This window comes from Anguilla rostrata, chromosome 15, assembly GCF_018555375.3.
Source record: "Anguilla rostrata isolate EN2019 chromosome 15, ASM1855537v3, whole genome shotgun sequence".
Classification (NCBI taxonomy): domain Eukaryota; kingdom Metazoa; phylum Chordata; class Actinopteri; order Anguilliformes; family Anguillidae; genus Anguilla; species Anguilla rostrata.
In genome coordinates this window covers 33074420-33087840 of record NC_057947.1, presented here as the reverse complement: position 1 = coordinate 33087840, position 13421 = coordinate 33074420, and the positions used below count along the sequence as shown (strand labels likewise).

General features: G+C 44.7%; 1 protein-coding gene across 1 annotated transcript in view; it reads left to right on the top strand.

The window, feature by feature from the left end:
* mgat5 (alpha-1,6-mannosylglycoprotein 6-beta-N-acetylglucosaminyltransferase) overlaps window positions 1–13421 on the top strand; it is a 108277-nt gene that overhangs the window by 68924 nt on the left and 25932 nt on the right. The window contains exons 10-12 of the mRNA XM_064310002.1: window positions 762–896; window positions 3419–3552; window positions 12222–12355. Of these exons, the coding sequence (XP_064166072.1) occupies window positions 762–896; window positions 3419–3552; window positions 12222–12355 (403 nt within the window). The remainder of the gene's footprint in view (window positions 1–761; window positions 897–3418; window positions 3553–12221; window positions 12356–13421) is intronic.

Here is a 13421-nt window from a genome sequence, read left to right as displayed (position 1 = left end):
TAATGCAAATCTCCAGCACTCCCCACCAATCACAGGCTCCTCAGCAGATGTCTCCATAGATCTGCGTGTTGAATTCTGAGATGTGCAGATGTTTCCTTCCTAGACTTAGGTGACAGTAAAATGCACTTTGGAAACTCTTCATAAGATGAGAACAAAAGTTAAGTGTCATATGCGGTCATAAATGATGTACATAAATATACAGTCTACATATAAATATCATTTTCATTATGAAAATCAGAGAAATGTGAGAAACATTTGGGGGAAAGAACGTAGAGTGTTCTGTTCTCCTGTTCCTCTCTCCTGTAAATACAATGCCATCTCCTGTTGTTTGGTGAATACACTGATCTATATCCCTGTTGTTTGCGGAACACACTGATATGCTCCTATTGCTTGATGAATACAGGGCTCTGTTCCTATTGTTTGATAAACACAATGATTTATGTTTCTGTTGCTTGATGAATACATGCGCTGTTCCTGTTGTTTGATGAACACACTGATATATGTCCCTATTGCTTGATGAATACATGGTTCGGTTCCTGTTGTTTGATGAACACACTGATATGTGTCTCTATTGCTTGATGAATACAGGGCTCTGTTCCTGTTGTTTGATGAACACTCTGCTATATGTTCATGTTGATTGATGAATATAGGGCTCTGTTCCTGATGTTTGATGAACACACTGCTATATGTTCATGTTGATTGATGAATACAGGGCTCTGTTCCTGATGTTTGATGAACACAGTGTTGTCACTTCTTTGTAGGATCATGAGGAAAGTGATGGGGAACAAGTCCAGCTGCCCCACCCAGGGGGACAAGGTGGTGGAGCTCATCTACATCGACATTGTGGGCCTGACCCAGTTCAAGAAAACCCTTGGACCCTCCTGGGTGCACTACCAGTAAGGTCACCATTAAAACTTGGGAAGGTCTTATGACAAGAGCAGGCCATTCAGCCCATCACCGTTCATCATTTTATCTGCTGTGAATATCTGGTACTAATTATGTTGCAGATGTCTAAGTGCTATTATCTAGCACCCCATAGATATCGGTTAATCCTTTCTTCTGTCTTCTGGACCAAAAAAGCATGTTTATGGACAGGCAGAACTGAGCAACATGATCAGTTAGTTACTAGGGTTATCTTACTAACCAAAAGATATAGTGTGAACCTAGCATTAAAAGAACAGGAATATTGCCTTGGGTCCTTTCAATATGGGTAGGTCTCTCATCCATAGTGTGAGAAACGTGCCTTTTCAACACGACGTGATTGAGAGATAGTCAATAAACAGTCATTTATCGTGTTTGTGTTTTCTTTGAATGACCTCCCAACACTTATAGCCAAAATCTACACCTTGAATCCTTGCTCACTGAAAAAGCTCACAGTAATTGTGTGTGTGTGCTGTGATGTAACTGTGCTGCTATATATCTCCAAAATGAGCAGGCATGGGGGGCGGGGGGTGTGGACAACTTGTGCTGTATGTCAGTGCTTTTCCAGTGTGAAAACAATCGGAAAATTGCTTTGGACAAAGGTTTCCATATGTCAGCAAGTTTAATTTGCTTGGAGCGACAGGTTTTTGAGTGCGTGGTGTTCCATTCTGTTTAGAGGAAATTAAATGTCAGTGTTCTACTAGTAATTCAGTAATCCAGCTCCCTTATCTGTCCGAGTCCAGCCCGGGTTCAGACGATCGTGAAGCATTCACGTGGATAAGAACATCCTGCTTGTCTCTTTCAGAGCCTCATTTTGTGGCCTAGTGGTATTCATGCACATAACAATCAGCACTTATGATGTGGGAGAGCGATAAGAGTAATATTGCGCTACACCATGTCTCTCCAGTTATTGCTTTTGCTGATCAAACATTTGCACAAGCCTCGATGCCATTCAGTTGGGCCCTCCCGTGAAATCCTAGTAAATCTGGGCCAATTTAATCGCAAGGCTCCACTGTCATGGTGATAATGGATGTTCCGGTCCCTAACCTTCCTCGACTTTAATTCTTAATTTACAACCCAGAATGATAATGCATAGTTTCTGAGTGTGCTGACACTGACAGCTGGCTGTCAATCAAAATAGCAATTGAAAAAAAAAAAAAAAAGACATTTTTTACCCAAAATCTCTTCCTCTCTTTTCTGTTGCTCTTCTCCCAATCTGTCTCTGCATACATGTAGGGCTCCTGCTCCTGCTACTTTAATATTTGGTCATGCAGGCCCTTTGTCCAATCATGTGTGTCTTAAAGCTTCTCATCCGGCAGAGATAGGACTCCCTGGGACCTAATATTTTAATATGTAGATATTTCATAATAGGTATATTGTGGGAGCCTGCTATGTCCTGCGCTTCTGTGGCTCAGTTTAAGTCCTAACTGAACAGCTTGTGTCTTCATTTGTGGTGTAGTGTCCACGTCAGCCAAAAACCTTGTGTGTTTTTTCTGTTGTTTTGTTTTTCACCTGTTGATGGTTGCAGTCTTCTCATGTAGCTATATCTCCTGTCAATGTCATGTCTCATAAATCAATAACTAATCATTTTGGTTTAGCCGAGGCCGTAAAGTTGTTGAAAAGTGGAGATTTTAGAAGTTTTTCGGGGTTTTTTCGCTCCAACAACAATGTTGGTCTGCAGCACCACTGTAAAATGTGGGCTGAAATTAGTCATGTGCCTTGTGTGAGAGTCGAGAGCTATATGTTTATACGCTCAGCCATATGTTTTACAAATGCTCCCTGTTTATAGAGGAAAAGTCATGGATGGAAGGTCATATTACTGGCCAGAAACCAGAAGTATTGAGCGCTCATGCCTGAGTTTACATCTCTGTTCACCGTGCCTTGCAAATCGTGCCTGGTTTTGCACTCAGCTGGAAGCAATCAGTCGACGGAGTTGATGCTCACTCACAAAACCAAATTGGGGTTCGTCTCCAACAGCTGGTATTTAACCAGCTCAGACACAGCAGATGGATCCATCCCTTTGCTTTGGAGTTTCCTTTCTGTTGAGCCCAATTTTTGAGCATCTGAGTCAAGCTGGAGAAACACAGGAAGCCGTCTAGAGAGCGTTCAGCCCCTGCCCAAAATAACTCACTCAGTCTGCCTTCTGTTTCTCCTAAGAAAAGTGTAGGAAAGTCGCTCTCATCGTCCCTGTATGTATATCTCTGCAAGAGGATATTCTATTGGGGCTCCTAGACCCTTTGAAAGTGACACTGGAGAGCAGGCAGTTTCTTTTTCTTTCCAACTGACAATTTTTTTTGAAAAGTGAAAGTATGATGTGGTCTAAGTAAACTGTCTCTGGTTACCTCTCAGGGTTATGTGAAGGTGGCTCTGTTTTTTTTTTTAGATGCTAAGAGCTATTCATAATGACCTTTTGGACTGTGACTGCTGCTTCCCGCTTCTACCCTCCTTTCATGAAATACGTCTTTTTTTTTTCCTTCCTTATTTCTGTGCGTCTCAGGTGTATGCTACGGGTGTTGGATTCCTTTGGCACCGAACCAGAGTTCAACCATGCCCACTACGCCCAGTCAAAGGGACACAAGACCCCCTGGGGCAAGTGGAACCTCAACCCCCAGCAGTTCAACACCATGTTCCGTAAGTCAATACCCACCCTTCGACCACCCCCCCCCACCCCCTCACCCCCCCACGCTTCTGCATTACCGGTGTGACCGAGAGGCGTAGCGTGGCTGTGGGGACTCTCCATCCCGTTTCTTTCTTCCATGCCCTCGGTATTCGGAAATATTAGCCCCACAGTCTCAGTATCAAGGCTTCAGGCACCGCTAGGCCCAAATCCCGCGTCCCGCTCAATGGGCCCTTTGTCCTCCCGATAGAGCAGGATATTCTCACATGGCCGTACTCAGGGAGGGCCAGCCTGGACCTGCAGGGCCAGCTCAGCGCACAGCTCCAGTAGATGGGGAAAAAAAAAGCACGCCGGAGCGGAGATTAGCTTTAGCGATGAGACGCTGAGCCGCAACAGGAGCTCTTGGGGGTTTTTTTTTTTTTCCTTTATTTACCAGAAGCGCAGGAGAAAAAGCAGATCGACTTCATCCCCCATTGTGTTTTTACCCCCGCCACCTCACCGCCTCGCGCTATTGGTTTTCAGCCCGAAAAGGCTCTCAAAGCATCCGGGCAAGCTACGCGAGTAGGTACGTGATGACCCCAAGGGGTCACGGGTGGAGGGAAATGCCCGTAATGACATAGTCAAGCTTTTGTTCCCCTTCCCCCAATTTCGGGCACACACACAGCGCTGGAATTGGACAGAATTGTCATATAAATCTGTATTGGCAGGAGGTGAGATCATCCCTGCGTGGAGTGGGAGAACCTTGTATGATTGTCTGAGCTTCTGCAGGGGCATGGAAATGACAGATATCCAGAGCTGTACGAGGTACACAGAGCAAAAATCACACTTCTGAAGGTGCACTTTTGGGAAAGGAGCTCTGTTCATAATAGAGGCACTCGTTTTAGGATAATAATTTTAAAAATAATAATAATCTGTTATTGCAACGGAGAACCCATCCAGGGAGAAAAAAGAAAAAACATTTTAAAACCAGGGACACGGGGCCCTCGTGTTCTAGCGCTTCTGACAAAATAGAATTTTTACTTGAAAATACTGAAGGTTTTTTTTCATGGCTGTCCTGACCCTTCAAGCTCTCGTCCTTCAGTGAGAGGAAAGCCTGTCGTGTCATAGCACTGGTCTCACGGTGAGCGAGCCTTGAAAGAAATGGATCGCTGCGTCTGGCGTGACAGTTGTATAAGGACATGTCTTATTGGTCAGCGTAAAGTTGTGTAAGGACATGTCTTATTGGTCAGCGTAAAGTTGTGTAAGGACATGTCTTATTGGTCAGCGTAAAGTTGTGTAAGGACATGTCTTATTGGTCAGCGTAAAGTTGTATGAGGACATGTCTTATTGGTCAGCGTAAAGTTGTATAAGGACATGTCTTATTGGTCAGCGTAAAGTTGTGTAAGGACATGTCTTATTGGTCAGCGTAAAGTTGTGTAAGGACATGTCTTATTGGTCAGCGTAAAGTTGTATAAGGACATGTCTTATTGGTCAGCGTAAAGTTGTATAAGGACATGTCTTATTGGTCAGCGTAAAGTTGTATAAGGACATGTCTTATTGGTCAGCGTAAAGTTGTATAAGGACATGTCTTATTGGTCAGCGTAAAGTTGTATAAGGACATGTCTTATTGGTCAGTGTAAAGTTGTATAAGGACATGTCTTATTGGTCAGCGTGGTTCTTCCTGTTAGGTCAGCTGTGCTTGCAGTGCCATTGCTGTGCTCCCTGTGGTGATGCTGCAGGACCGCCAGTGCGCTCAGTTTACGGCTGCAGTCGTAACCGTGTCAGTGAATGAGTAACAGTCAGCACAGTGACAGTGGCCTAGCACTGCAGGCTGTCCTGGATTAGGCTCCCTGCAAACCAAATGAAAGGAGAAATCAAAATCAGAAGCTGTTCGAACGGTTCGCTGTTTTACGGATCGGAGCGAAAGCTTGTCTGGGATCCATGTGTTTATAACGGGAAGAGGAAGGTGTCTCCACATCAAAGCAGTCTCCTGGCGCTTCAGGGTATCTCGTCATGGGTCTCAGTGCCCCCCCATCCCCCTCCCTCCTCCCCCCTCCCCCAGCCAAGCCAGCGGTAAACTGCCGAACCGTTCTCAGCCCCAGTGCAGGAGAATCAATAAGCAGGGTACGACACACCACCTCAGGTATATCTGAGTTCACCCCCCTCCCCCCCCTCCCCTGACTATCAGGGCCAGGCCTCACAGAGCTCACCACAGGCCCTCGGGTTCCCTTCCCTACACGAAAATGTTTGCCGTGCTCCATCCATCCCTTTTCGGCCGCTTACTTTAGCTCTGCGAGGGTTCGCTAAAAAAAAAAATAATAATACATTTTTAGATAAAACTGAATCCAGAGATGGGTTTTTTCAGCGGCTGCGCTGTACAAAAAAAAACAGACAGATGGAATGTCGTTTCGAACGTGAGGAAATGTAGCCCTCTCGCCGCGGCCGTCGCCAGGAAGCAGAGCGGCCCTGTGTGTCTGCGCGAGTAAGGAAGGCGGCTCGTATCATAGCAGGTGCCAGATGAAGGAGCCACTCCTACGCTGGAGGAGGATTAGAGAGCTGTTTGCCTGATGTCTGTCTCTCCCACTCTCCCTCTCCCACAGACCTGTGTCAGCAGATCTGTTCGGGCTGCTGTCCGAGCTCCTTAATCATTTCTTCTTTCTAACTTCTCTCCTCCGCTTTAAGTTGACTTTTCTGTTAGCTTCTTTGTTACCTCCTCTGCTTCTCCGTTAGCGTCTGATAGGGCGGCAGTGTAGTATAATGGGTAAGGAGCTGGTCTTGTAGCCTTAAGGTCGCAGGTCACTGCCGTTGTACCCTTGAGCAAGGTACTTAACCTGCTTTGCTTCAGTATATATCCAGCTGTATAAATGGATGCAATGTAAATGCTATGTAAAAGTTGTGTAAGTCGCTCTGGATAAGAGCGTCTGCTAAATGCCTGTAATGTAATGTGTCCACTGGCATATGAAGTGCCACGTGATGCATCCGTCTCTTTGAAGATTATGGGATTAGTTTTGTGTTTTCTCAAAGGCCTTGTGGAGAAAGGAAAATGTATTCAATACATTCAAAAGAACGTAAGTGTGGCTTAGCTTTGCAGCAGAACATTACTGTGCATAAACAGCAGCATCGAGGGATTATTTTCCGTCCAGTAAATGTACGCATGTTGATGCATGATGGGAGCAAAGACTACTTATTAATGAGGTCCTTTTATTAAGTTTCAGTTTCCCATTAAAACTCAGTTTATGCTGAGACTTGCAGCACTCTTTACTTAATAAGATTTAGCAAGTGACGCAGAAAAAAACATCTGTTCTGAATGCCTTCTTTTATTTTCTTTTTACACAGATGGTAATTTTTTTACTTTTAGCGAATTAATAATTCATGCAGAAATAAGCACGACTGTGACAAATTGCAGCCAGACGAAAAACTCTGTAAACACACAGCCCTGGCCGAGCTGTGCAGTGAGAAACCATATTGCTTTCCTCACCTCCTCCTTTCTGAAATTTACATTTCATTTAGAAGATGTTCTTTAGAAGGATTTCGGGCCAAAACAGGAGCTCCAATAGCTTGTCGAGCGCATGAGATAGGTCACCGCATCTCAACAGTCATCGTGAAATGAGGCCAGGGTGAGTTTGTCAACCCAGTCGGGTTGCAAGTGTTGATTTTTTTGTTTTTTGTTCCCTACCTTACATACACATTTGCATACGTTTTTTATGCCTTGCTCAGCTCAACATTTCCATTCCATATCATTACATTACATTACAGGCATTTAGCAGACGCTCTTATCCAGAGCGACTTACGCAACTTTTTACAAAGCATTTTTACATTGTATCCATTTATACAGCTGGATATATGCTGAAGCAATGCAGGTTAAGTACCTTGCTCAAGGGTACAACGGCAGTGTCCTTACCCGGGAATCGAACCTGCGACCTTTCGGTTACAAGCCCAGTTCCTTACCCACTGTGCTACACTCCGTCCCCCCCATTCCCCCCTCGGAGCTCGGAAACTCCCATGGGAATGCACACAGTGCCTTGCTTCGGCAGCCGGGGCCGCTGGGATGTCCTTGGGAAGGTTGCCATAACAACCTGGAATGAACCTTGAGAGAAGGCTCCACTCGCTTTTCAGCTGAAAGGCTTGTTATTTTCATCAAAGTGGATCTGCTTTTTTTTTTCTTTTTTTTTTTTTTTTTTAAGGGGACACCACCGGGGGCCATGCTCCAACTAAGCATAGATTTTTATTCATAGTTCATGCAAGAGTATGTTTTTTTTTTTTTTTAGAACCCATTTTATGAGCTTAGCAATTACCAAAAAAGAACTTGCCAAGTTGTTTTTGTACTAGGAAAAAAAAATAATCTCACCCCCTGTTGCTTGCAACCACTCGTGTACTGATTTCGACTGTTTTGAAAAATTGATTTACAATTTCGGTCCCTGTGAATCCACACCTTGAGCTAGCGGGAGGAAGATGGACTCTTCCTTTTTAGGTTTCTTCCCATTTGCCTCCTAGGATTTGCCAGAATTGCTTTTGTGGGGGTTTTAGACTGGGGGTAAACTGTGCAGTGTATTGTGACAAATGTTTTGCAAAATGAGCTAGATATAGTGCATATATTATTGCTATTTATTTTTTTGTCAAGGCTAAAAAAAAAAAGCATTAAATGGAATCCAGGTTGATTGTGTCAATAAAACTTCCACAGGCGGTGCAAGGGAATGATCCATATTGTCATCATATTGATAGAATGTTGCAGCAAGGTGATAATGTTGCTGCATCATTAATGAAATGTCTCCAGGCTGCAAGCCCGTACAGCCCGGAGTCGGAAGTTGAAACACATGCAGGTGTTCCCTCGCTTTTTTTAGCGCTTTATAGGCAATTGACAGCTTTGCCCCCCTCTAAAAATCAATAAACATTTACTCGCTGCAATCCAAAGGTTGCAGTTCCCCTTTAGAGTGAGTACTTTTCCTCCACCGCTGGTGATTTTCCTGATTTGGGTTTAACCCTAGGTTAGGAAGAGTAGGTTTTTCAGAATGTCTTTTTTTTTTTTTTTTTTAATTCCAAGTCAGTGTTCTAGAACTCCATTGCCTTCAGTGACCAGCGGTAAAGTTAGGAACCTTCTGATCACATCTTTGTGTGATCTTATACCTCAAAGGGTTAAAACAAACCAGCTGAAGTGTGAAATTTGACAAAAGCAGTTCTAGCTCTGTGAAGAGCTGAAGCAGAATCTCTAGCAGCTGCGGCTGAAGCAGAAGCTCTAGCCAGGGGTGGCCACCCCTGGTCCTGGAGAGCCGTAGGGTCTTCTCGTTCTCTTTGTTTGTACTTGGCTCCTAATTGATCGATTAAAGCAGTTTATTGCACAGTTAACTCACCTCACATGGTTTCTTTGGTCTAAATGATTGTTATATTTAAGGTGAAAACAAAAACCAGCAGACCCTGCGGCTCCCCAGGTCCAGGGTTGGCCACCCCCTGCTCCAGCCCTAACCGTCGCACTAGGACAGCTGGTTTTCTTTTCTACCTCATAGGTAATTGATTGATTAATGCCACTGTTTGGCCAGAGATTTAACTCACCTGGAGTCCCATGTTTAAATCAGTCCTGATTAGAGGGGAAGGATGAAAGCCAGTAGTACTACTGGCCTTGAGGGCCGGATCTGAGTATCCCTATGCCAGGAAGCTGGCCTTCTTACAGACCAAAGAAAACTATAGAGGCCATACATCGTGCTGCAGCTCTGCACTCTGTTGCCCACGTGATCAGTTGTGCTCAGCTGTAAGAATCACGCAAGGCCCAAGCGAAGTTTGAGAACAAACGTCTTCATTGTGTTCCAAGGCAATGCCAGCCTGTCCCCTCTTCCCTCACCCATGCACACACACACACACACACACACACACGCACACACACACACAAAGGGCTTTGCTGTGCGTACAATGTAAAGACAGGCATGCTTCAGTGTCTGTGATATGGATCCCTTTTCCCTGAACAACACTGTAAATCTTATTGTACCCATTCAGAATGCGTGTCAGCACAAGCTTCATTTTTCATAACAAAATGCCAGATCCTTAATCAACGTGTCTGCAACCAGATGTTCAAATTATCTTCATTGTTGATTCTGTCAGTATCCATAATTTTTTAAATGTCCCTTTGGTCATAGAGTCTCACAGAATCCCATTTTCTGAAAAGTTAAGAGCAGTATGCTGAAGAGACCGTTACAGGTTAGCTGTGGACTTCTCACAATGTCACTCTGGAGGCACTCAAAAGAACTACAAACTACAAATAACTACAAGTCCCATTATGTCAGTGACTTAAGCTTAACCAGTAGTGGACTGTCTCAGTTCTGTCTCTCTGTCAGTGTCATCCAGTTTATACAACCTACCTGTCTAACAGAAGTCCTAACAGAGCTATATTGCATTTGAATGTGGTTTGACCGGTTTGAGGGTATGAATGAAAGTTACTGATATTGCATCAATCTGTTTATATGGAGATGTGCTTCTGAATATTATATGGGCTGGGTATTACTGAACCTAAGACACAATAGTAAAATATGCATGAATTCATTTCATTCTATTTTTATAGTAGTTGAGAGCATGTTAGCATAGTACCTGCCATGTAGACATGGCTGCACATAATGAAATGTGTTAGCCAATTCCCCACTAATAGAGTTTACAAGGGTCAGAAATATGGAATATGTATTCTGTCAGAGTAAAATGAACTCTTGTCAGAGATAATTTAAACCCTGAACATCGTGCTGCACATACTCATCCCCTGAGCTGTGAGATGGGAGAAGGCAAGTGTTTTTTGAAATGCTACAGTTTCCCGTGCACGCTCTGGGCCTGTTGCCAGATTCGGAGGCCTCCGCCCCCCTCCTGTTTCCTGTGCCGTTGTGCCCCGATGCTGACAGGGAGAGCCGAAACCACGCACCGCAGAACTTCAGTTGGGCCGTCGGATTTAAAACGGCGCGAGAGGCAGTAGCTCCGGCTCCCAGAACAGCCCCAAAAAGTGTCACTCATTCAGATAAATATGCAGAAATTATGGCAGTTGATCGGGGGTTCATGGGTCCGTTACCTGTAGCAGGGAGAGTGATTAATGGGTGTTTTATCACCTATGGAGAATCTGGGACCACAAAACCAATGCTTAATTTGAGGGGCTTTGTGCCGCGTTTTATTTATTTATTTATTTATTTTAGCGTGTGGTTAATCATATTGAAGATCCCAGCTATATATATTTTTTTTTTCATAATCTAATTTATCATCTCCGCCTTGTCCCTGGGAACAGACGCAGATGTCCTCATCTCCCGATTTGTGTTTGGAAACGGACAGAGCGGGGGGGCGTGCCGTGGCCCGAGCCAGTGCTCGCTGCTCGGTCCGTTTGAATTCTCCGCCTGGCGTTGCTAGAGTGACAGCCTAGCGTCTGGCACTAAGGAGCGCAGAACAGGACGGCAGGCAAGCTGCTCCGCTCGGCTCGCACGGCGAGCACGGCTCGATGGCTCGGAGCCGCCAAATCTGGCAAAATGGCCGCCTGAGTGGCAGCACTTTGGCTCCGGGTTCGGCCACCTCGCTTCCCTACTCCAAATTAAAGACCATTCTCATTTTAGACATCTCCCTTTTACGTTACGTGGACAATAAGCAATATGCATGTGTGAATGCGAGTACAAATGTGTGCAATGATATTGCGACAAAAATAAATGAATCAAGAAAAACATGTTTTTGCGTTTAGTTTTTTTGGGAAAGCTATAGGCAAAACAGGGACGAGGTGGGCTGTGTAGCTGGTGTTCATGTCTCCCTTGCGGAAACATCTTCAGCCTTCGCCTTTGATTCGCAAGAGCCGGAGCGTTCACTGCAAATCTGCATTTCCTGCTGGAACAGCTTGCCTTGTTTAATAAACGAAAACAATGTGTCGTACGGAAGGTTACCCAAAAATATCTCTACAGGCAGTGCTGTGTTTGAGCCAGGGGGACTGAATCACTGACGTGTCTCAACACCGTTCGAAACCCAGAATAATTTCCCTATGTAACCATGACAGCATAAAGAAGGAAGACTATTAGGGCGCTGCAGTTTAACCTGCAGTGGTGGTGCTTTCCAAACAGAAGAAAGATTTACCTAGAATGATGCAAATTCCAATGGAAACAAAAAGAGTGTACCAGAATGAATGGAAGATGGATTTTACTTCGAAAATATGCCAAAGCTGAGAGATGAAATTATGCCTTTTGCTTGAGCCTGTTGAATCCCCCCCCCTTGCAGAAAATCATAGCAGCTTTTATCATTGGTTACAAAGCATTCCAAAGGTGCTTGGAAACAACCCACAATGCAATATTTTATTTAAATGCTACAGATTTCGGCAATAGTTAGTCGTTTAGTAGTCTTTAATACGGTGGCTTGATTGAAGAACTACAATTCACAATTCCCTGCCCTTCAATGTGCATAGAGGAATTACGTATTACGCCTGCATGTTGAGGGAGCGTACGTTTATCCCTTTCACATTTTTTCCCCCCCTTCACCCATAAAGCAACAGTGACGTTCCCGCAGGTGATGCTCTTAATACTTTTTAATACTCTGTCAACAAGGTCAGCCGTGCCTCGGAGTCTTAGACTGGGCTAAACAGGCTGTAGCTCACGGGCTGGCGGTCGATATCATCTTAACGCCTCGCCGTTTGTCAGGTCTAACGGTTTGCTGTCTGTTTATTTCATCTTGCCGTCGGTCCCTTACGCGTTTTCCGTCTCCCTTTCCCCCGTAGCTCACACTCCGGACAACAGCTTCTTGGGGTTCGTGGTCGAGCAGCACCTGAACGCCAGCGACATCCGACACATCGACGACATCAAGCGACAGAACCAGTCTCTGGTCTACGGGAAGGTGGACAACTTCTGGAAGGTACCGCAAGCCTGCTTAAGGTTCATCCGCAGAGCAGGAAGTGGAAACAAACAACAACAAAAAAGAGTTTAAGATTTTTGAAATTCTGATTTCTGTTGGGCTCACAAAAGGATGATCTCCATAATACATGTTTAGCACGCAAAGCACTTGTGTGTGTGTGTTTGTGTGTGAGTGAGTGTGTGTGTGTATGTGTGTGCGTGTTTGTGTGTTTGTGTTTGTGTGTGTGTGTGTGTGTGTGTGTGTGTGTGTGTGTGCGTGTGTGTTTGTGTGTGTGTGTGTGTATGTGTGTGTGTTGCCCTATCCTGGGACAGAGCTAGATTTTCCATGCTCCCGTTCCTCAGTGGCTTTTTATCTCAGTTTACCTGTCTGTTACTCAACAGTTTTCCCCTCAAATTACACTCATCTGACTCCCCGCTGTCGTCACCCTGCACCTGGAGTCAACCAAAGAGCCTACCACCTGGTATACTACAATACGTAACATTAAATTCACTGAGCAGAATCCATTACCCAAAGCAGCTTACACAAGTGTAATTGTACCCTTTGTTTGTGATCCACCTAAGACTGCAACCTCCTTGCTTTGTTTTGTCCATCTGGGCAGCTTAGAATATGCTTTCCTGTAAACATGTCCGACATTGGATATTGGTGGATTTCGTGAACGAAGGTGCCCATCTGAAGCCTACTCTGCCAAATCTTTGGTGGATTTGCTCTCACAACCTAACTTGCTAATCTTTTAGCGGCTAATGTAATACAGTGATGCTACTGTACGTATCCCCAGCAGTGCTTTGCTGAATCGGTTAGCAGCTAATGTTGGCTCTCTGTCAGTCAGTTCTCAATCAGTTTCTTCAAATCGATATTTTGCAAAATACCATATGCTGGTAAAGTTGGCTCTGTGTCAGAGTACCAGAATTGCCACATACAGTAGTTGGCTGCACCTGGTGTGAGTAAACGTGTCACTGTCAGACAGCTTCATCTGAGATTAGTACATTAGGATATCCGCACCCTAACTTGGATGATTTTTGTTGGGACATTCCTGCTGTCCAGTGATGGAATGTTCTTGCTGGCACTT